The sequence below is a fragment of the Bos mutus genome, chromosome 8 (genome assembly GCF_027580195.1).
Source record: "Bos mutus isolate GX-2022 chromosome 8, NWIPB_WYAK_1.1, whole genome shotgun sequence".
Taxonomy (NCBI): Eukaryota; Metazoa; Chordata; class Mammalia; order Artiodactyla; family Bovidae; genus Bos; species Bos mutus.
Window position 1 is genome coordinate 86,962,289 of NC_091624.1, and position 24,552 is coordinate 86,986,840.

Here is a 24,552-nt window from a genome sequence, read left to right on the forward strand (position 1 = left end):
ATTCATTTTTTGCTTTAGATCTCTGAACATGTTTGTGACAGCTGTGTTAAAGAAGTCTTTAATACATGTGATGCTGTGTTTCTTTAGGGCTGGCTCTGCCACTTTACTTTCTTCCTTGAATGGGCCATGATTTCCTATTTCTTTGATGTGCTTATGACTTATTACAGGAAACTGGGCATTGAGAAAAACAGACATCCCTCCCAGTCTTTGAATACATTTTCTCTGTGCCTGTGTATACCTTCACTGATTAGCTGGGTGTTCTCTGAACCTAGGGATCAGCCTGAGATGAAACCTTAAGGTCTTCTGAGGTCTTTTCTGAGCATGTCTTACCTGGGCCTGCTTCTGACTTTCATAATTCCTCTTTATACAGCTGCTCTTGAACGTCTTAATTTCCAAGTTGGTCTCACCTCAGGTTGTCCTCAGGGTCTTAGGTAGTCTGTTGCATGTCTCCATCTGTGATCTCTTGCCCCAAGTGTCCATAGTCCCCTTGCAACTTTCACACGTAGGGGATGGCACTTGACACCTGAGTTAGAAGAGACAGAGACCAGTCCTTCAGGTAGCCCTCTGATAGGTTAGAACACTGCACACTGCAAATAGGATCTTCTCTGCTCCCTACAGATGGTGGAAGAAAAATGGGCTGCTGCTACTACGTCTAGACCAAAACTGCCTTGCTGGGGTTTGGGCACTAGAAAAAACAGACATCCTTCCCAGTCTTTGAATACACTTTCTCTGTGCCTATGCACACCTTCTGGAGAAGGCAATGGCACCCCATTCCAGTACTCTTGCCTGGGAAATCCCATGGACGGAGGAGCCTGGTAGGCTACAGTCCATGGGGCCACTAAGAGTCAGACACAACTGAGCGACTTCGCTTTCACTTTCATGCATTGGAGAAGGAAATGGCAACCCACTCCAGTGTTCTTGCCTGGAGAATCCCAGGGACGGGGGAGCCTGGTGGGCTGCCGTCTATGGGGTCGCACAGAGTCGGACACGACTGACACGACTTAGCAGCAACAGCAGCATGCACACCTTCACTGATTTCACTGGGTGTTCTCTCAAAACTCTACAATTTTTCCTAGTGTTTTGAAGACGGATTTTTCTTTATTGGGTATTTCTAAGTTGCTGTAGGCCTTTAACTTTTTCAGAATTCCTGTAAGATTAGTTTAGCCAGTTTCTGGCAGCTTTTTGATGTTTGTGTGCAAATAAGGACTTAGAGCTACCTACCCTGCCATTTTGCTGACATCCTCACAATCAGGAATTCTTGAAGGAGTGCGTCTAAGAGCCCTATTTCCTCCTCTCTCGTTTGTATCTCTGTTCATTGCTGGTTTGACTTCAGTGCCAACTGCCACATTGAAACAGCCCTTTCCAGGATCACCAGTGCAGCCTATAAGTTCCCCTGGATCCTGGCCACTTCTTTGTTCTTTTTGATGCATTTTGATTTTGATACCACTGACCCCCTTTCCTTTCTGGAAACTCCTTTATTGGTCTCTGTGAATACATTTTCTCTCTTTCTCCTCTTCCCGCAGTTTAATTAGTGTCCCTTGAGGTTCTGCCTAAGCCTTGTCTCCATCTCATGCTTTCCCTCCCCTTGGGTTATACTGCTTGTGACTCCTAGCCACCACTCGTGTACTGACGACTTTCAAATGGATCGTGTTCAGCGCAGCTCAACTTTTCAGTCACAGATCTATATACCCCCCTGCTTAATGAACATACATATTTGCATATGTCACAAACATCTTCAAAACAAATGCTTACCTAGTTTTTCAGTCCTTAAACCTGAGACAGCTGGCTCCCTGTTACTCCTGAGAGTCAAGGCACCACTGAAGCCATGTGAATCATACTTCCATAGAATCACCTCTCCATTTCCATTGCCTTCATTTTGCTCAGCACAATTCGTTACCTAGATTTCTCTCCAGAATTTTCAACTCAATTACTACACTGCTGACAGAATGATCTTTTTAAAGAGTAACTCCGATCATGACACTCCCACTTAAAACCATTTTAGGTGCCTCCCTTCCCCCCCCCAACAAAGCAGCATTCATAGGAAACCCAAACTCCTCAGCCAGCGCACAGTACTTCTCATGATGTGGCACGTGTTTTACAGCCACGTATATACTTCTACCTCTCATATAATTCTCCTGTAAACATTCCAGGGCTGTTTTTGCCATCATTCCTTCACACATGCTTTTATGGAACACATTCCCTACCCACGACAGGTGCCTCATAAATGTGTTGGATAAAAAGAGTAAAGTTGAATTATACATGAAGCCAGGTTGTTAGAACTGAGAAGGTGGTCTTAGTTCTACTTCGACTAAAACCAGCATGGTTTTCACAGACTTCAAAGAGATAGGAAAATGAAGGAATAGATCTTTGCGTGACACTATTTCAAAAGAATTTTCTTGTCAAAAACTTACCATTTTCATTCTTACAGGAGAGGAATATGGAGGTTTGGTGGGAATCTATGGTTTGAAGCCAATCCAAACAATATCACCAATGCAAAATTACTAACAAGATTTTTGAGATCAAGCAGTTCCCTGTTCTTTTTGTAACGCCGTAGCCTTGTTACTGTTTAACATGAGGTTCATGGGCCAATGATACTGGCGTCACCCGAGAGCTTTTAGAAGTTCAGCATGGGGGAATGAAAAGGTGTGGGAACAGATGAGGAATTCAACACAACGACAGAAAATACAAGAAGGTACCAAACAGAAGTCACAGAGCTGAAGAACACATTAACTACACCTCTAATGCAGACTAGACGAAGCGAAGAAAGGATCAGTAAATGTGAAGTCAGGGCAGTAGAACTCATCCAATCAGAGAAGGAAAGAAAGTAAGTTAAGCTAGATTAAAGGGCTTGCAGCATTATATAGGTCCCAGAAAAAAAGGAGCAGAAACCCTGTTTTAAGATATAATACTGAAAAATTTCTAAACCTGGGGAAAGAAACAGACATCCAGGTCAGGAAACCCACGGGGTTCTAAGTAAAATGAAGGCAAAGCAATCAGAACTAGTTCCACAAATATATGGCCAATTAATTTACAACAACAGAGCCAAGAACATCCAATGGGGAAAGGACAGCCTCTGCGATAAATGTAGTTTGGAAAACTGGACCACTACCTTACACCATGTACAAAAATTAACTAAAAATGGAGCAAAGACTTGAATGTAAGGCCTGAAACCATAAAGTTCCTAGAAGAAAACATAGGTGGTACGGTTCTTGACATCAGTGTTGGTGTTGATTTTTTAAAATCTGACACCAAAATCAAAAGTAACAAAAGCAAAAGTGAAACTACATCATACTTGAAAGGAAATATCGATGAAATGAGAAGGTAGCTACTAAATGAGAAAATGGTTGCACATCATATATCCAATAAGGTTTAATATCCAAAATATATAAAGAACTGATATAATTCAATAGCAAATTTTTTTTCCATTTTAAATAAGCAGAAGATTTGAATATATACTTTTTCAAAGACATACACATGGCCAAAAGGTACATTAAAAGGTGCTCAACATCAATTATCAGAGAAATACTAATCAGAAACACACTGAGATACAGCTTCATACCTGTCAAAATGGTTATTATTGAAAAGCCAAGAAGTAACAAGTGTTGGTGAGGATGTGGGAAAAAGGGAGGCTCCTACACTGTTGGTGATAATGTAGACTGGGGCAGCCACTATGAACAACAATATCAAGATTCCTCAAAAGATTCAAACTACCATGTGATTCGGCAATTCCACTCCTGGGTATTTACCTAAAGAAAATGAAAATGCTAAGTTGAAAATGTATCTCCACCTTCATGTTTTACTGCAGCATAATTTACAACAGCCAACATATAGAAACAACCTACACATCCATTGTTGGCTGAATGGATAAAGACAACATAGTGTGTGTGTGTATATATATATGTGTGTGTGTGTGTACACACACACACAATGGAATTTTATTCAGCTATAAAAAAGACTAAAATCTTGCCATTTGCAACAATATGGATGGACCTCAAGGGCATGCTAAGTTAACTAAGTTACACAGAGAAAGATTGGAGTAGGAAATGGCACCCCACTCTTGTATTCTTGCCTGGAAGATCCCATGGACAGAGGAGCCTGGTGGGCTACAGTCCATGCAGTCACAAAAATTACATGATGGCGCACGCACACACAGAAAGATAAATACCATATGATCGCTCTTATATGTGGCATATAGTTTTTTAAAAAAAGCTCACAGATGAGAACAGATTGGTGGTTGCCAGAGGCAGGGTGTGGAGTGTGGAAATAACAGGTGAGGAGGTCAAAGACTAAAAAGGAAAAATAAAATTTAAAATAAAACAGGATTTCCGCTTGTAATTTTAAGGGTTAACAGCTTCCCTGTGAATCCCTAGGAGTCCAGATACTTTCAAGTTAAGAGCCAAGGGGTATCTGTCCCCTTACCCTATTCAAATAGCAGATGTTGGCTAAGGGCCTGCTGCTTTCTCATTGTACAGACATCACTGTTGGTGGGAATATTTACCATGATAGGCTGGCTCTGCCAACCCTGGGAAAAGCTTAACCATCTCCATCTTGTTCAGCCACCTTTGGTTTATCCTGGAGGAAATGAAACCAGAGAAAGGAAAGAAATGATCATTACTTTAATGAATTCAGCAAGAATAAACCAGATCACCCTCTGGACTGGAGGAGGGAAGGGGATCTTGTCTAGAGGTCTTCAGCTCTCAAGTTTACCGCCACACCCCTAGCACACTGTGTCAAGTCAGCTTGCACATGGTTCTCCTGGGAGGCAGCTGACATCTCTGACCACCTCCACACCACCATTAGCCATCTGCTCAGTGGTAAAGAATCCATCTGCCAATGCAGGAGACAAAGGTTCAGTCCCTAGGTTGGGAAGATTCCCTGGAGGAGGAAATGGCAACCCAATCCAGAATTCTGGCTTGGGAAATCCAATGGACAGAGGATCTTGGTGGGCTACAGTCTGTGGGGTCACAAAAGAGGCAGACGTGACTTAGCAACTAAACAGCAACAACAGTGCGAGAATGCTCACAGAATTCAGCAGAGCTAACCATCCCACTGTGGCACTAGGAAAAGGAAATGTGATGGATAACCTTTAAATTGGCCTAGAGAGAGGCAAAATCAGTGATCTGACCACCTCGAACAAGCCCCTGCACAGGGGTCTCTTGCCCCACGCAGCCTGGGCATGGCAGCCTGTCCCATGGCTGGCTAACACGTATGTCACCTTTTTCTGCTTCCCAGTGCAATGGGCCTTGCATCGGGCCTCGCCTTGCTGTGCAGCACAGACAAGTCTTCTGCCAGACGCTGGATGGCATCACCTTATCATCAGAGCAGTGCAGCGCCCTTCCAAGGTAAGAGAAAGCCACAGACCACCCCTTCCCCAGCCCTTGTGTCAACAGCGCAGAAAGACGACGGTGAGTGGACGTGTCTCCTCCAACCTCCCACAGCGGTCAGACACTCTTCCCTTTTACCTCCACCCTCTCCAGACCACTGGACTCCTAAAGGGAGACAGCTCGGGGTGGCCTCATGCTTATTGAATGGGCCAGGCTGGGCTTTCCTTGTTCGGAGATGAGAGCACAGAGGGTGCTGTTCTTCCGAGGAGAATAGCTGGCACAAGAGACTGGCTCTGGCCCCAGGGTGGACAGGAGGTCAGGTCCACAAAGGGGGCACCAGAGCCCAAGGGCTCCACCAGCCTCTCCCTCTTGTCCACTTCCCTTTAGAAGTTACACTGAGCCCCTTGTCTCCAGGTCTCCGCCTACCATTCCTACCCAGCCCCCAGCCCTTCTCCTCCTTCCTTCCCTGGGGGTGAGGGCTCATCACCCCCGCCCCTAAGGTCCCAGGCCCTGAGTACAACTCTGCCGGCCCCCAGCCTGGTGGAGCTCATTCTCAGATCATGCAGTGACAGAGACGCTGTAGAGATGAGCAGACAGAGGCCCAGTTAGAGGAAGGAGTCTTCTGAGACCCTGCAGCCGTTCAGGAAAAGAGATCAGAAGCCAGGGCTGGCAGCACTGGGAGTTCTTGATAGACGCCTGACAGTCTCGGATTTACAGCCGTGTGTTCACAGCTGTCTCCCCTGATCCGGCCCCCAGAGGCGCAGACCCTAACCCTGCCACTCCCACTCCCCTGGCACAGGCCCGTGAGCACCCAGAACTGCTGGTCAGAAGCCTGCAACGTGCACTGGAGGGTCAGCCTGTGGACCCTGTGCACGGCGACCTGCGGCAACTACGGTTTCCAGTCCCGGCGCGTGGAGTGCGTGCACGCCCGCACCAACAAGGCAGTGCCCGACCACCTGTGCTCCTGGGGACCTCGGCCAGCCAACTGGCAGCGCTGCAACATCACCCCCTGCGAAAACAGTATGTTCCAACCCCACAGAGCCGTCTGCAAACTCCCCACCAGGCTTCGGGTGCAGCGGGCAGTCCCAGGGACGGAGCCTGAACACAGGGCCGTAGTCCCACCTTCCCAGGGATCCTGAGCCAGGGCCGGAGTCAGGTATTTTCAGAGGGGTGCACGCAGGCAAACAAAGATGTGTGCAAGGATGTGTATACATGTGTCTAGGCCACAGAGAATGGCTGGGTGTGGCCCAAGGGCTCCATACTGGCCCCTGAGAGAGCCAGGTGCATTTGGCTAAGCGCTGGATGAAATCATCCTCCGGCTCACCTACAGTAGTTTGGCCGCGGTACTCCCCTGGTGGCTTAGACAGTAAAGAGTCTGCCTGCAGTGCAGGAGACCCGAGTTCCATCCCTGGGTCACAAAGATCCCCTGAAGAAGCAGACGACAACCCATCCAGTCTTGTTGCCTGGAAAGTTCCATGGACAGAGGAGCCTGGGGTCTGGCAGGCTATAGTCCATGGGGTCACAAAGAGCTGGACACGACTGAGTGACTAACACACACACACACACTCAGAGAGGACAGCTAAACAGTGGCTCTTGGGGAGCAAGCACTGTTTATACCTGAGTAGCAAACAGAGCTGCTCCCACTCAGCCGACACTGCAGCCCTTGCGGTCTGCTGCCCACAGAACAAGGACCTGATGACCGCGCCCTTCTTCCCCGCCCTGGGTATGCAGGGGCCATACCCAGGGTCTGATACTCATTCCTTCCCTCAAGTCTAGAACCTCCTCCTCGGCCCAGCACCACATTTGTATCCCAGTTGGGTGGGGACCTATTTTTTCTTCCTTTGGACCCAAAATACATTGGAGATGCTTCCTCCCAGGGACAGAGACAAAGCATGAGGCAAAGAATAGGAAAATTTGAAGTCTTGCTGTGCAGTTTCTCCTCAGTCAGGGCCTCACTGAGTCTCAGATTCCCCATGCTGAAGAGATATCCTCTAGACAGACAGTCCCGCTGCTTCTTCTACACAAGCAGGTATTGCCTGACCCATCTTTGCCAGCTCCCACACTCAGAACCACTGTTTTCCATGAAAATAGTTGAGACCTACTGCGTTAACCACTGATGTGTGCAGCCCCAGTCCACATCAGTACTGAAGAACCATGTAGCCTGTGCCGGTACTGAACTAGGACGCCAGTGTAGGTAAAGAGTAGAGAGGCTGGCGGGAGAGTACAGCAACCAAAGCTTCACAGGGAAGGGAAGAGTCACAGTTCAGGGGATGAGGCCACCACAGGCAGGCCTCACCTGCACGCCCCCCCCCACCCCGAAGTGGAGCAGAACTTAGTCCTTCCGGGAACCATCTCGAGGAGGAAGAGCTTCAGGTACCCAAATGCCATGGGAAAAGGGCACCTTGCCTAGGAGGTGAGGCAGTCCCTACCACCCTCAGGAAGGAAGGGGGCCGTCAGAAAGGCCCAGAGCCCCAGCATTCGGCGCCCAGCTGCAGCCTGGGGAGCAGATGGCCAAGTTCCGCCAGAGCAAGGCCAGTTCAGAGGTGCTGGACAGCAGTGGCCCTTCTAGCACAAGAGTCTGTCCCCAGAAGGCACCTGGTGGCCACGGATATGACGAGTCTGTGTTTCACATCTCCTTTCTGTCCCCTTTCCCAGCGGAATGCAGAGACACCACCAGGTACTGTGAGAAGGTGAAACAGCTGAAACTCTGCCAACTCAACCAGTTCCAATCTCGCTGCTGTGGAACCTGTGCCAAAGCATGAAGACAGGGCGAGGCGAGAACACTACCCTGGCCGCACAGAGGACTTATGCAACCACCTTGGACAGAACTTAAGCTTTCTTCATTTTATTTATTTATTTGCCCCTCCCCACCCCTATACACACAACCCTCTTCGACCTCCTTCCTTGCCCCCTCCCCAGATGTGATGCCCCCAGCATGTCTGCTCTCAGTTGGCTGGGGGACAGAATGAGGGGACAGGACAAGGATGGAGGTCTGAGGAGGCTGCAGAGCAGAACGGGCCAGCCAGCAGAGCCCCCTGGCCAGCTGGCTCCCTCCCAACCTGGGTCCCAGAGAGACCCAGGAAGAGGCCAGCGTAGCCCTCAGGACAGCAGGGAGCCAGAGCCAACAGCAGACGAGAGAGAGGGGCAGAAGGGTAGGCGCCTGAGAGTTTGTAAAGCATTGGTGTTGACTCTGGACAACCAAGGTGTCTCTCCTGGCCAGGGATGGTCAAGACCAGGGAGGGGCAACACCAGCCATGCTAAAGACCCAGCCCAGAACTCAGCTCTTCGGGGTGGTGGCGAGGGGTCAGAGCAACAAGAACTCAAAACACTGTAGGGGGTGAAGGGAAGCCAATCCAAGTAGCTGAAGTGCACGGTGATGCAGAAAATGAAGTAGGGAGGGCAGGGACAGAAGCACAAAGAGAGCGGTGTGTGCTCCTGAGGGAAGGGGACAGCAGGGAATAAGCAGGCAGCTGGTGAGGTTCTGAACCCCAAGCCCACATGCCTGGTGGACCTCTGCGGGGTCAGGGGAGGCTATGGGGCTCAGAGCTCTTCTGCCCTTGGGCCCAGGCTGCATGCAGGAGCCATGCCCTCTCTAGGGTGGAGAGGAGTCCCCGAGGAGGCTCACTGAACTTTCTGACCACACCCCCAGGGCAAAGCTGGTGAGACAGCAGGGCCTAGCTGTGCAGTCATGCCACCCCTGGCGTCTCTAAATCAAGAGTCCCCCAGCCCGGAACTAACTGCTGACATAGGCCAAGGTGTTTTGATCATGAATAGACTGGGTTTCCTACCTATAAGGTTTTTAATGCTTCACTGAAGGGCCAGGGACTAGGGTCAACTTGTCAAAAACCAAGCCATTAATCAACTTGTCAGAGCATCCATTAGGTCAGAGCAACCACTTCCTTCCAGAGCTGACCAGGTAATGGGTGGGACCACAGCCCCATGACAGCTGCCCCTGTATTCAGACAAGAGGTGTGGGTGGGGCCAAGGGGCACAGCAGCAAAGCCGAGCAGTAACTAAAGCTGCCCAGAAGGTCCTTGAAGGCTTTTCAGCCATACCCTCCATACAGTGAAATATGATATACTCCACCAGAATTAATATACCTCGGTTTTGCTAATTCGGTGTGGGCAAAGCAGCATACGCACCCCACACCCTAGTCATGCCGTCAGCTATGGTAGAGAGGCTGCAGTAGCAAGTCAAGTGGCAAAACTGAAAATCTGGGACATTTTGGCAAATTGTTCGTTCAGCAGAGTGGTTTGGGGCGAGTGATTTTGGTCTGCCCCCCACCACAATGGCCACCATTTAGTAGCAGCTAGAGCAGAGCAGGGTGGCCAGAGTCACTCACCCCTCACACAGACTGCCCCGCGCCACATATACAGACTCGCAAAATGCCACTCACCTCAGAGGCCACCACTGACATCAGGGCTGTGTTTTCCAGCCAGCCTGGAAACAAAAGTTGGGGTCGGGGGAAGACATTATGCTTGTGTCCTCCCCAGGTGAGCTGTGGACAGTTAAGGTGGTTTCCTCACCATAATAATGGGCTCTGAGAAATCATGTTACTAAAAATCAGTGTAATTTTTATTTAAAATAAAAGAGAATGTCTTCTATGTCTGTATATCTTTTGTGAATATTTATTAGGATTTCTTGTATAAAAAAGTGCAATATTAATAATTGTACATTGTCTTCCAGAAAAAAAAAATAAAATATTTGGGGGACTTTTTATTAACTTCCTGCAGCTGTGTTCCTGTAAACTCAGTGGCGATTATTGTATTGTTCCTATTTTTAGAAGAAGCTGATGTTTAACTCTGGATCCACCCACTGTGTACAGAATACATTGTAATAGTCGGCACGGGATGATGGGGCAATAAGAGGGGATTCGTTTGTGACACAACAGTCATGCACGGAATGCGGAAGACAGATTCCATACTGGTACTAATGCGGTTGGTTCTTTCTAGTTCAACAGCTCTGGAAACCCGGTGGCCAGTATTTACACTTCCTGAGCAGCGGAGGTCCTCTAGCCTGGCCACGTGTCAGGCTGTAGCAGGTGAAGACGGCCTTCAGAGCAAGCCCAGTGGACAGAGGTGTGGGGTGGGAAACAGCATCCTCCTTGCATGAGATGAATGTACATTTACTGTCTGTTCTGTGAATCGTGACTCAGCAGCACCACAAGGTCATTAGGGCTGCTGAAGAATGTGGGAGGAGGCATCTCCTCCTCTAAAACACAAAACTGTATTTATATATTTTTTTTTGTACAGATAATACAGCTTATTTATTTAAATCTTGTCGTCCGAGTCTCTATTAAGCTCAGCCTTCCTATCTTGTTGTGGGCAGGAGCGGAGGGGGTGAGGCTGGTTCCCAGCCACTACTGTGAGTTTAGCCAAAATGGAAGAATTGCAGTTTTCGGCTTTGCCTAGAAAGCTGGGGGGCCCGTGCCTGGAAGAATTAGTCCTGTAAGTGAACCCAGAGGAGCTAAATATCCACAAATTGAGACGAGTGCTGCCCTTCACAATCAGCTCATTTACAGCCCTGTGGATAGGTATACCTCAGAGAGATTTAGGATTTTGTTCCAGACCACTGCAATAAAGCAAATATCACACACAAAAAAAGGAATTCACATGAAGTTTTTGGTTTCCCAGTGCATATAAAAGTTGTATTTATGCTATCCTGTAGTCTATGAAGTGTTATAATAGCATTATATCTTTAAAAACAATGTACACAACCTTAATGATAAATCCCTTTTTGCTAGAAAATGCTAAAGATCAGGTGAGCCTTCAACGAGTCATAGTAGGAACAAAGATCCCTGATCACAGAGCACCGTAACAATGATGAAAATTCTGAAACAGTGTGAGAACTACCAAAATGTAACACAAAGACACAAAGTGAGCAAATGTTTGAAAACTGGTGCCAAGAGGCCTGCTCAGGGTGGGCTTGCCACAGACCTTCAATTCCTAAAACAGAGTATCTGCAAACCACAACAGAGCAAAGCACAATAAAGCATGGTATGCCTGCAGAGGGAAGACGGGAGCCGCAGCACCTTCAGGAAGAAGAGCAAGCACAGGCGTCTCTGGGGTGTATGCAGACTCAGGAGCAGGAGCCTCACTCCGGGTCAGGCTTCCTGCCCCCAGGGGCGTGCACAGTGCATAGTGACTACATGCCGAAATCCTGGGTGTACACCCTCATCAGGGCCCCCATCTAAAGATCACTACCACATTTCAATCCTCACATGAACCCTATGATTATCTCCACTGACTTATGGGTAGACAGAGGCCCAGAGAAGCCCAAGGTCACCCAGGATTCAAACCTGAGCAGTTTGGTTTTTAGCCAGAGCCCTGCCCTTCCCCATGAGGCCAGCCCCAGCTCCTCTGCGCGAGAGCCAACACACGTGGCCACCCTGGTGCGGGCATCATTCTCTCCTGCTGCCTGGAGGTTGGCAGAAGCCAATGGTGTTAATAGAGACGTTGCCTTTGCATCCTCTAAAACCAATGCTCCTGGCATTCGAGGGCTCCTAGCTCCCCCTCTTTTTAAAGCATTTTAATAAAGCTACTAGAGAAAGTGCAAAAGAAAACAAAAGCCTGCTTGTAGAGTTCTCTATAAACAGGCTCTGGTGAAAGGGCAGCATGTCCCCAGGCCCAGACGATGCCCACACAGGGACCTTTGTGAGAGACACTCCAGGGGACCCCAGCCTGAAAGCCCAGCTCCAGCCTGTTTCAGCCACTCAACCCAGCATGTGCCAATCTGTTCTGCAGCATAAATGTATGCCAGCAAGCTCTTTTTGAAATTCCAATTATTTTCTAAGGAGTCGTGGGTTTCGCTTTCAAGAGAAGACCAGTGCTAGCACAATAAATATCACATACCAGCAACCAAACCAAATGTCCCCCAGAGGGCCCATGGAGCGGGCGGGAAGGAGAGTCGCCAGAGGGAAAACCTAAGACGGCTCAAAGAGTGGGGAGGGCTCAGACAGAATGTATGGAAAACTTTCCTGCCAAAATCACAAAGCTCAGCAGGGGGAAAAAAGAGATCCTGACCGAGATGCCACCAACCACAGTGTAAAAGTTTAGAATCTTAACCACGACCCAGTCCTGGGATTGTAACTCCTCATGCAAGGGTCCCCTGCTTGGCCTCAGAAGTTTCCATCTTTGACAGCATGAGCTCAGAAAATCTGTGGACCCATCAAGACCAGAATGATCAACAATCATCAGCACTCTCTTGCATCCCAGCTTCCTCACCTTCAAAGAGAAGATACCTCACGTGACAGGTTGTTGTAAGGAACAGGTTAATTCCTGTTGAGGAAACAAAAGAGTGCCTAGCCTATCACTGACACATTCATTGAATGTTAACTGCTATTAACATCATCCAAGCTACCTTAGAGAGATGTGGAGATGAAGGGCAGGGCTGGCAGAAGGTTTATTTCACATTACTTCCCACTGTCAGCTTTCAAAGACTCTCGCCTATGTTTTCATTTTCAACTGAGAAAGACATCAGCCATTCCTTCAAAGTTCAATACCAGACAATAGTGTAAACAAGAGAGGTATTAGGGAACCAAGCTCTATATCATGAAAGAAAATTTGATCCCTCCATGTAGCAAACTCAATGATTCACCAAAATACTGACAAACTTCCAGAAAAACTTCCCAAGACAGATACGATTTTATAATCCCAATGGACAACCTAGTCTCAATTCAAAATACTCAAATGTGCACATAATTGCCATTTCCTTCAGTTTAAAAAAAATGGAGAGACAGTCATTTATGAACAAATATACAAGTTGTAAAAACTAAAATTAAGGATATCTTACCAAGTTGAGGGCCATAGACAGCATGGTGGTATCCTCTCACTTCATCCTACAAATAAGATCAAAGGAAATAATCCAATTTTAGTCATGTTTCTCAGCTAAAATGAGACAAGCAGACCTCAATAACCTATCTGTGAGACTCCCCCAAACAGGCAAATTCACCTACAAAGGGTAAGGGAAGACTGAGGCAGAGAGAAGGATGAAGCTTTGGGGAAATAAGCCAACGAAAAGCTTGATCTGTTTGGCAAAATAACCGCAGAAGAATAAATGAGGAAACAAAGCAAGGTGACTCCCTTGGTGTTTTCTGTCTATGCTCATTTTGTTCCATGAATGAGCTATGATTTAAGGACTTCAAGATTCAGAGTCAGAATGCATTAAATGCAAGTGAAATCAGGGAAGGTTACGTATCCATGTCCTATACTGCCAATGGAAAACGTCGGTGTTGATGCAAGCCTTGAAGTAAATAGTGAACAGTTGAATACCCAATGAGTTCTACCAACCCTCTAAGGTTAATCTAAAATTGTTGTCTGCCCCTCACATATCCCTCCTGTCCACCTGAAGATGCTTTCACAGGTCACATTTGTGTGAGCCGATGAGCCAAACCTTAGCTTCTTCCTCATAGCACCCCAAGGTTTTCAACTGTTTGTTGCCACCCTAAAAACTGGAAGGCAGGTATTTGTAACCAAGCCTCTGCTAAGAACTGAGCCACCACCTCCTCCATCAGCAAGAAGTTTACAGCTTCAATCAGATGGATTCTGTGAAGCACCTGGTCCCCATCAACCACGTGTGTCACGCTTCTGATAACACAATATACAGATGTCACTCACCTCTGCGTTTTCCAAAGGCAAAATCCATCTTCAACCGACCATTTCCCAGGCTGCTCCTACAGATGTGGTTTATATATGTATAAACAGAAATCAAATGTGCAGTTTTTATGTAAGTGAAGAGAAAGCAGACAGTGGGGAATGGTTCTCCTGCCGAACATAAATAATGTTTGCTTAAGCACAACGTTGAGGAGGGCCTGAGAGATCGCACGGTCAGCGTCCAGACCAGAAAGCATGCCTGGGAAACCTGCCCGCCTCTCCAAGATGACATAAACAGCCCTCCTCCAGGCCTCTGTGATGGCCAGGGCTGACCTCGCTCCAAACCCCACAAAGGAGAGTAGACAAGCTGTGAACAACTTAGTTGCCAGGTGAGCAACTCTATGAAAGCCTGAATGGTCAAGGCAGGGAGGCGAAGTGAGTCATGAGCTTGGTTTTCTTCCCTCAATCCCCACCACCATTTTTCAAATAACAATGAAAGGGCCAGGAGATGACTTAGCTGAGGTCAGGCGAAGGATGGTGAAGGATGGTGAAGTTGGTCGTCAGTCATCCAGGTGGCCTGGCCCCACAGCTGGAGCTCAGCACATCACCGTGCCAGACACAAAGCAGGTGCCAGGCTCGTGGGCCAGTCACTCCTGAGCTGCCTTTCTTTGCCTGCACTGGCCCTCTCTACCGGCACGAAAACAGGCAAGACCACCAGCTGAGAGCACAGCCCCTCGACCTGGACCCTTCTGCACGGTGAAGTTCCTGGCCCAGCTGGGATGGAAAACCATCGAGCTGTCCATCCAGGCCTAGCGGGCCTCACTCTGCTGGCCCCGCCAGGCAGTCGTCCGTCTCATCTCATCTCATCTCCGTCTCCCTCATCTCTTTTCCCATTACATACCTTTCCTCTCCCTCAGAGTCTGACCAACTCTATCTGTACCAGCTCTGTGCCAGGCCCAGGCCAAGCCCTGAAAACACAGGGGTGAAAGCCTCCTCCCTGTCATGAGCCCAAAGGAGCTCAGAGTCCAACCAGGAAAGCAGATACATCCCACCACAGATGCCAGTGCATCCTGCTCCTCCACATTTGGGGAATTCTCCAGCCCAGTTTTCTTCTTCATTTGGTTCTTTCCACAGTCAGCAGGCAGGGGTTGCTTTTATTCCTGACTCTCTCCCACTGGGGCTTTTGCAAAGGTATCCTGACTGGACTCCTTACATTTGTTCTGTCTCCTCCAATTCACTACCCATATAGCAGCCAGAACTAATGTAATATTGCCTGCAAACACATCAACATAAACTGATGGCTGTCTGCAGAAGAGACTTAAACCACACCCTAGGGCCAGCTAGCTCATGTTTAATTGTCTAATCATAAATCTACTCTCCTGCAAGCATTTCAAATATTGTTATCTTCATCTGCACCAGAGGGTCTGTTAATTACCCAAAGTTCATTAATTACACATCAGTGAATTCGTTGTATTGGCAGATTGGAAAGGGCACACAAGCACCACAGCCCTTATAAACAGTCTAAGTATCCAGTAAACCCAACAGCCTGGAGCTCCAAGTCTACCCCCCAACTCTTGCTTGATCTAACCAGAGAAGGTTTGGGCTGATTTTATCATAAGAACATCCACCTTGGAATAACTGTCAGAGTGCCTAGGGCTGGAACAATAGGACTTATTCAAGTTCACAGAGCACTGGGCAAGCTTGTGGGCACTTTATGCTCGTACCTGATATGCTTCCCTGGTGGCTCAGATGGTAAAGAATCTGCCTGCAATTCAAGAGACCTGGGTTCAACTCCTGGGTCAGGAAGATCCCCTGGAAAAGGGAGTGGCTACCCACTCCAGTATTCTTGCCTGGGAAATCCCATGGACAGAGGAGCCAGGCGGGCTACAGTCCATGGGGTCACAGAGTCAGACACTGAGAGACTAACTGAGAGACTAACACACAAGCCTAATATCAGAATTTGGTGTGAGATGGTTTCCACTGAAACATACCACCTTAAGGAATGAGGCGGTGTAAGTGGAAACTGAGAGCTCCAGCCTTTTTTTTTTTTTAATAATTTTATTTTTAGCAGTGCTGGGTCTTTGTTACTTCACGGGCTTTTCTCTAGTTGCGGTGCTCGAGCTTCTCGTTGCAGTGGCTTCTCTTGTTGTGGAGAACTGGCTCTAGGACACATGGGCTCAGTAGCTGCAGCTCCCAGGCTCTAGAGCACAGGCTCAACAGTTGTGGTGCTCCGCGGCATGTGGCATCTTCCCAAATCAGGGATCGAACCCGTGTCTCCTGCATTGGCAGGTGGATTCTTTACCACTGAGCCACTAGGGAAGCCCTCTAGCCTTTCCTGATGGAGCTCCTATTTTCCCAAGATAAACTAGAAATTATTGGTCAGCCAAATGGCTTAAATTCATTCACCAAGAAATCTCAAAAGACGATTTGGGTTACACCAGTCCTCTGTTCTAAAGCCTTCTACACCTTCCTACTGTTGTCAGGATAAGGAACAGACTCAGTGAAATGCCCCGAGGCACCCTGCAGCAGCCCAGCCTCATCTCTACGTGACTAACCTCAGCTCCCTGGAGACTCCATGTTCCATCTTCCTTCCCCTTCTCATCTTCCATGAGCCATGGAATGCCAACCACCACAGCCACCACCACTTACTCTTCACTTGTGAGTTGTCTTAGCACCCAGGGCAGGGAAAATATGGAGGCTTTAAGATGTTTGCTTCTTAAAGATTTCCTAATTTTACAGTACTTTCCCCCACTGCCTTACAGCCAAGGTAGAAAGGTGAGGCTCTCAGTACTTTGTCAGCCCACAGAGACACAAAATCAGGGCCAAAGGTAGGAAACCCTGTGTTCACAAAGCATCTCTCCCCCCTCTGCCCCCCTTCTCTTCCCTCGTCACACACATCCACTTATTTCAGGGCCAAGTTTGGACTTGTGGCTGAAAAAAAATAAAATGACGATTATTTACCATACCCCCTCTTCTAAATAGAGTGGCTACCCACAAATGCTTCTTGTTTCACTGAAAAGATGATGATGGGTGAAAATAAAGAAGACTGCAACCAAGAGAAGATGACACTGTGTAACCCTATAAAAGGATGAAGAAATCCTGAAAGACAAGATCTGGGTGACTGTGGCTGGAGGGGCTGGGGAAGAGGAGACAGCGGAGCAAAGTGGGAAGGTGAGGGGAGTCCCACATCATCAGGATAGTCACAAGCTCCAGGGAGCCATCACCATTCTCCAAGCTGACTCCCATCCTCTCCTCCTCCCTCACAGCACCCAACACAATTATAATTACCTGTCCAATCCTGGTGATCTTCTGGGAACTCAGAAGATCTTTCTTTCTGTACTTCAGGAAAGAACCCAATATCCCTATAAAAGTTGTAGGGGAGGAAGGAGGGCAGAAAGAGGACACATTTCTAGAAAACCCTAGGATGCTCCAGTCACCCCTGGGCTACTGGATCCACAGTGGCGAGTGGAAGTGCCAGGCCCTCCTGGCTGCAAGGGCCCTCCTACACCTCACTGCCCATATGAATGATGGTCCCGCACTCAGACACCCCAGCCCAGCCTCCTCGACCTCAGTGGATGGCAGCTCTATCCTTCCAGTTACTCAGATCGAAGGTTTTGGAGTCATGCTTGATTCCCTCTTCATCTCACTCTACCTTCAGTCAGCCACTCCATGTGGTCTACCTTCAGAACGTGCCAGGATGGGCCACTATTCTCACTGCCCCCAACTCCACCAGCCAGGTATCTTTCTCTAGGTAAGAAGCCCCCTACCAAGCCCTGCTGTTACCCTGGCCCACTGCTGCCCCTCAAAGCATGCGACAGGGTGACCACAGTGACAACTAATAGAAACCTGATCCGGGCACTTCCCAGTTGCAAGTTTAACATTGGCTCGCCTTGGAGTAAAAGCCAGATTCCCGGCGGTGGTCTCTGCACTGGCCTGGCCCTGGCCTCGGGACCACTCCCTGGACACACCTGGACTGAAATATGCTCATGTCAGGGCCTGTGCTCTAGCTATTCCTAAGCAGCCTTCTCCCTTCCTTTGAAACTCTCAAGTCTCCCTTTCTCAGTGAGGCCCACCCTGACTACTCCGTTCAAGACACCCTGGGCCTCCCAGAACTCCCAGGTCCTCTTAATCCTCATGACCTTTTCCTTTTACCATGGCTCTTATCACCTTCTAAGTTACCATACACATGATACTTTTTATCATGTGTTTATTATTGCATTTGTATTATATATTATACATTATTAGATATACATATTTGTTGTTGTTTAGTCACTAAGTCGTGTCCAACTCTTTTGCAACCTCCGTGGACTATAGCCTGCCAGACTCCTATGTCCATGGGATTTCCCAGGCAAGAATTCTGGAGTGGGTTGCCATTTTCTTCTCCAGGGAATCTTCCCAACCCAGAGGTTAAACCCACATCACCTACATTGGCTGGCAGATTCTTTACCAGTGAGCCACCACAGAAGTGCATGTTAGTTTTACAGTATATTTTTGTTTGTCTCTCCCCGACTAGACAATAAGCCCCACGAAGGGTAGGATCTGCATCTTCTCTGTTTACTGATTAGCCCAAAGCATCTAATAAATATTTTCTGAAGAGATGACTAAATCTATGTATGCACATATATACAGATGGCAGGAAAAGGAGAAGTGTGCCCAATGCTGTGACAGATGGGGCATCCTGTCCCTCCTAGTGCTGGAGCTAAGACAGCAGTTGTGGGGCAGAGGGGAGAGGGAGGCGTATCCAGGGAGAGGGGGCACATATGACGCGACGTGTGGAGGGAGAAGGCAAGGTTCCTGAGCGACCACCCACCAGACCAGGGACTCACTGGACACAAGCTCGCTGGGAAACTGGAGAACGCCTACAGGCTGTCTGGATGGGTCCCCCGGGGGTGCCCCCAGGGCAGGAGGGTGGTGAGAACTGTAGCTGACCCAGGAGTCTGGGGAAAGGGCTGCACAAACACTGTCATAACCTCAAGTCAGCTGGACCCCCGGGGCAGCCGGGCACGCAGAGGTAGGACGTACAGCCATCACCAGAGCCCAGGACGCTGCCTCCCTTTGAGAGCTCATAACAAAACCAACACAGTAGATGGACCATATGTTAGCAGATCACAAGATGAAAATATTTTTCCTTGGAAAATCCCAAGGGATCTTTTTCTAGAGTCTAAAGTGATTATTTTAGACCAAAAGCTTAAAATACAAAAAATCTCTGCAAATAACCTTTATCTCTGGATGTAATCATTCCTTTTTATATATTTGACTTGTAAAGCAAGTGAGCATCATATAAAGAAGTCCTATTACAACTTAATCCATATTTTTATATCTGTGTGTGAGTGTGTGGGGTGTGTCCAGAAGTAATTCGTAAGTCTGAATGCTAACTCAGTACTAGGTACAGTGAAGAATCACTCATACAGACATAGTTCTTTCCATCTTATTCTTTCAGAGGCCACACACCTGCAAACTGAATGGCCCCTTGAACACTCCAGGGGCCTCCCTGGCAGTCCAGCGGCTGTGCTTCCTCACTTCCAACACAGGGGAGCATGAATTTGATCTCTGGTGAGGGAACTAAGGTCCCACTCGCTACACAGTGTGGGCAAATAAAAACTTTTTTTACATAAAGCATTCCAAATCGTGTTCTTTTCTCTCAACCTCCAGTGTCTCTTGCTTCTATCTAACTAGCATCCTCCTTCCTCCAAATCCAAGATCAGATCAGTCGCTCAGTCGTGTCCGACTCTTTGCGACCCCATGAATCGCAGCACGCCAGGCCTCCCTGTCCATCACCAACTGCCAGTCTACCCAAAAGGGTCCATGTAGTCGGTGATGCCATCCAACCATCTCATCCTCTGTCGTCCCCTTCTCCTCTTGCCCCCAATCCCTCCCAGCATCAGAGTCTTTTCCAATGAGTCAGCTCTTCGCATGAGGTGGCCAAAGTACTGGAGTTTCAGCTTTAGCATCATTCCCTCCAAAGAAATCCCAGGGCTGATCTCCTTCAGAATGGACTGGTTGGATCTCCTTGCAGTCCAAGGGACTCTCAAGCATCTTCTCCAACACCACAGTTCAAAAGCATCAATTCTTCGGTGCTCAGCTTTCTTCACAGTCCAACTCTCAAATCCATACATGACCACTGGAAAAACCATAGCCTTGACTAGATGGACCTTTGTTGGCAAAGTAATGTCTCTGCCTTTGAATATGCTATCTAGGTTGGTCATAACTTTCCTTCCAAGGAGTAAGCGTCTTTTAATTTCATGGCTGCAGTCACCATCTGTAGTAATTTTGGAGCCCAGAAAAATGAAGTCTGACACTGTTTCCACTGTTTCCCCATCTATTTCCCATGAAGTGGTGGGACCGGATGCCATGATCTTCGTTTTCTGAATGTTGAGCTTTAAGCCAACCTTTTCACTCTCCACTTTCACTTTCATCAAGAGGCTTTTTAGTTCCCCTTCACTTTCTGCCATAAGGGTGGTGTCATCTGCATCCAAGGCATCATTCAAAAACATCTTTGCTGTTCACAAGGTTTGTTTTACAAATGTCATTTCCTCCAATGTCCTGAGCAAGGCTGTGAGTAATTGGCCAAGTTACTTAACCTCTCTGAGCCTCAACTCCCTGCCTGGACAGGAGAATAACAAACACAGCAGGGCTGTGTGTGGGTAAAATGAGGTGGTGTGTGCTGGTGCTGTGGGAAATCGACACAGGAGTTCGCACTTACATCCCCTGTCCCATGCGTGAACATTCCCAGGTTCCCTGGGCCTTGTACTTGGCTGTGCCATAACCTCCCATTTATCAAGAAGCCAAACAACCTCAGTGGCTGGTGAGCAGGATGTTTCAGCACTCAGAGCTGACCCCGAGGCCCGGCAGAATCCACTGGGTTTCTGCATCATCAAAAAAAGGTCCAACCACATGTTTGCAAGCGTGTGTTGTACTACATTCTAAACTTCTTTGAAAAAAAAAGTGCAATGATCTCTTGGCAGTGTTTCTCCATGTATGCTCCAATGGGTCTTGCACAACAAAAGGACTCTGTTGTCAGAGTTGGAAACTGTTGTTTCCTGCTCAACATCCATCCCTTGCTTCCCTGGAAACCACATCCCAGTTTTCTCTGGGGCAGCCCCCTCACCCCAGCTCTCCTACAGTTCATGTAGTTTTCATGGGATTGACCCCACATGTGTATACACTGCTCAGTCCAGGGGTGTCTGGGTGATCCTGGCCCAGGGAATGAGTATTTTCCATTTCCTGGCCAGGGCCATCAGTTCAGGGAACAGCATGAGACTCAGCCAAGCAAGAGAGACTCAATTCAGGGAAGTTTACTAGAACCACTGGAAAGGAGAAGCACTTTAGCTAAAAGGATGCTGTAAACTCACAATTGCTGGAAACTACCATGTAGAAAGGGCCTGAGAAGGCATGTAGAAAGGGCCTGAGAAGGCAATGCAGAGGGAAAGAACGCTCCTATGACAGCATTCAAGCCCCTGGTTCCAGCTATGCCTGAAGGCCACAGACAAAGCTCTAGACCGCTCAACCGCCTGAACCAACAAATACTCTTTTTTAGTTTGAGTACTTGTAATTACAAGAATGCTAATTCACGGCCTGGAATATACAAAGTTAAACAAGGTGCCTTTACTATAGAAAGTGAAAGAAAGTGAAAGTGAAGTCACTCAGTCGTGTCCGACTCTTTGCGACCCCATGGACTATAGCCTGCAGGCTTCTCCGTCCATAGGATTTTCCAGGCAAGAGTACTGGAGTGGGTTGCCATTTATAGGGCTTCACAGAGACTTCAAAGGATCAAAACGCATCATGCATCTCCAACAGGAGGATATAATAGGCAGCCTCTCCCTGATCTACATGTCCAATGAACATATTTGAAGACCATATCCCAGGGCTGGTATTCCACAGAAAAGACATTGGGCTGATACACATTACCTGTAGGTTAACCTTATATTAAAATACTCCAAATCCCCATTCCCTTTTATTCTGAGACAAATGGGAATTTATTTTTCTAACACTGTTGATGCATTTACCCAGACTTTTAAAATGTGTATGATTTTTTCTTCTTTTTACTAAATTGGGGTCATATGCACAAACTGTGGTGTATTTTCCAGACTCAATAAAATATGTATGCACATACGTGTGTGTGTGTGTGTTATACTGGGATGATTCATGAGCTGCCATGCTTTTGAATACTGCATTTTTTAATAGTCTTTTTTTTTTTTTTTGGCCTCTAGTCCCAGTGCCAAGCTATTAGTTGTCTGTGCTTTCTGTTCTAAATGTGTCATACTAGCAGCAGTCTTTCTCACTCTTCTGTGGGCTAGTAAACAGGGAAAAAACTCATTGGAAGTCCGTGTGTGTGTGTGTTTTTTTTTTTTTTTTTAAAGTGGAGGAGAGGGGCCAATATGCTGAGAGTGCACGCTGTGTAAAGTACCTGAGTTTCCACACATGAAATGCATGTCAATGACTTTGGCAGCTTACAAGATGCTTATTTCCAGGTCTTGCCTCAGTTTTGGACAGCTGAAGTTTCCAAATAACTGACCTCTGAGTGTAAGAGGTGTTACAATGCTTAGCCAAGAATTGAGTCTCTCCAAGTCAACAGTAAGCACTGTGCCCTGCTTAGAAACTCAAGTGAAAAGTTTTGTTGTTTTTTTAAGCCCAAGAGAGCCTATTGCCCAAAAAATTCCATTTCTTAGTTTATAAGTCATTCACTGGCATAGATGTGTCAAACTGCAGTCATTTTACAGGCATTTTGTCTGCCTTAAGCAGCTACTCGCCTGTTTAAAGGGTGTTTGCAGGCTCCTCTGTTTTCTGCTCCTATAACATGAAATGCCTTCCCAGGTGGCACCAGTGGTAAAGAACCTGCCTGCTAATGTGGGAGACGCAAGAGATGGCAGTTCGATCCCCAGTCGGGAAGATCCCTGGAGGAGTGCATGGCGACCCACTCCCATGTTCTTGCCTGGAGAATCCCATGGACAGAGGAGCCTGGTGGGTACAGTCCATGGGGTCGCAGAGTTGGACATGATTGAAGTGATGTAACATGCATGCATTGGGGTCACATAGAAGAAACCAAGCTTCACCCCATCATTGAAAGAACAACCTTGGTCCTGATGAGGTAGGCAGGTCACAGGTATACAGACAGGCTGTCTGGTTTGGGCAGCAAAAGCCCAAGAAAATCAGTGTTTTAGATTCAGCCACAGGAGTGGAAAGTTCCTGAATCCTTTCAGTTAGCATCAAGCTGTGTTTGCTGCCACTCCTCAAGACCTGACAAGGAAAAGCCATCAGTACGTCTCATATTAGCACCCTAGGGCCCAGAGGCAGGGACCCAGGCACCTGTGGCCCAGAAGTAGGACTTAAAGAGGAGCCCAGCTTAGCACTACCCTGATGCCTTTTCCAGAATCCAGAGCACATGTTCTGAAAGGTTCACAGTCTCCTAGGCTCCCCCAGGGCACCCTCAAAGTGCGGAGCGGACAAGCACCTGCTCAGCCAGCCATGTGGAAACTCTGAGCTTGTCCAGCCAAAGAAAATGCCTCTGCCGGCCCCCACCCCCAGCACATATGCTCAGAAGGGCCTCTGTCCTCTGCTTCAAGGTCTGAGGACCAGATGTGCGCCTGGGTGATGGCCTGGCAGGTCTGAGGAGCCAGGGGGCCATTTAATCCTCAATTAGGACCCGTACACATCCCACCAGCCCAGCTACTTCCTCACAACAGCTGCACAGCTGAAAAGCTCTTTTGGAGATTATGGATCACTCAGTGCATCTTCAAGCCCTAAATGACCAGATCGCCAAAAGAGAGCACCCCTCTGGGAAGGGTCTGCTGTGCTGATCCTATTGCCTTTGAGCAATCTGCTTCCCTTCTGCGTTACAGGTAGAAGTGTGGAAGAGGGTGGGGAGGACAGCTGCTCTGGTAACATTACTGCAAATACTTTTAGGGCAGTGTGACTACAAATGAAAAGGTATTTGGAGACAGAGCAGGGAGTGCTGGCTCCCTCGTCACCCCCAAGCAAGGCCCTGGCCAGGACTGATGCCCCTGGTGTCAGAACTGGGCTGTGGTTTCTGCTTCAGTAGAAGGCTCTCTCTGAGCCCCCAGACCCTCCTCCATGAAACCGCCGGTGATGTCTGAAACGGGTAAGGAGGACAGCAGCTGGGGCCGAGGATGGAGTGGGAGAATGCTGTCCAAAGCCATATGCACAGCCTTGGGGAACAGCCTGGGGTTTAGAAGGTAGTGGCCCAAGATCCAGGACTCTCTTCAGGGCAAACAATAGCTGACCTGGTACGTATTCTATGCTGACTGCCCACGTTCACCTTTCAGTCCCTTCAGGGGAAAAACTCACCCTCCAGGTGCACTTACCAGTGGAGAAGACCCCAAGAAAGTCCATTAGTCTTGCTCCACCTTCAGTGGGCTCTCTGCCCAGGCAAGGGTGGCTGCCAACTCGAGCTCATCTCCAGCATACCCCCTCACATACACCATTCAACTCTTTTAAGCAATAATGAAATTATAAAATACCATAGTGAAGAAGATGGGAGGAGGGTCATCAGTGACCAAGGGTTTTCAAGAAAATGGAAGAAGGCAGGAGAGAGACTGAAAAACAATGACTGACAAGCGCGGAGCAGACAAGCCCAGAATAAAAATACCACAGGAATGCTGGGGCTGATAAGGAGTGGG

General features: G+C 48.0%; 1 protein-coding gene and 1 long non-coding RNA gene across 3 annotated transcripts in view; one reads left to right on the top strand and one right to left on the bottom strand.

The window, feature by feature from the left end:
- ADAMTSL1 (ADAMTS like 1) overlaps positions 1-10,599 on the top strand; it is a 495,660-nt gene extending 485,061 nt beyond the window's left edge. For both annotated transcript variants that reach the window (XM_005889557.2, XM_070375945.1), the window contains 3 exons: positions 5,233-5,342; positions 6,124-6,344; positions 7,980-10,599. In XM_005889557.2, the coding sequence (XP_005889619.2) occupies positions 5,233-5,342; positions 6,124-6,344; positions 7,980-8,086 (438 nt within the window). In that variant the 3' untranslated portion in view covers positions 8,087-10,599. The remainder of the gene's footprint in view (positions 1-5,232; positions 5,343-6,123; positions 6,345-7,979) is intronic.
- The window catches only part of LOC138988917 (uncharacterized), a 32,965-nt gene extending 8,623 nt beyond the window's left edge, over positions 1-24,342 (bottom strand). The window contains exons 1-4 of the long non-coding RNA XR_011465183.1: positions 24,238-24,342; positions 13,116-13,161; positions 4,499-4,572; positions 331-523 (exon numbers count right to left, since the gene is read on the bottom strand). This is a non-coding gene — a long non-coding RNA (uncharacterized lncRNA). The remainder of the gene's footprint in view (positions 1-330; positions 524-4,498; positions 4,573-13,115; positions 13,162-24,237) is intronic.
- Between the last annotated feature and the right edge of the window lie 210 nt (positions 24,343-24,552).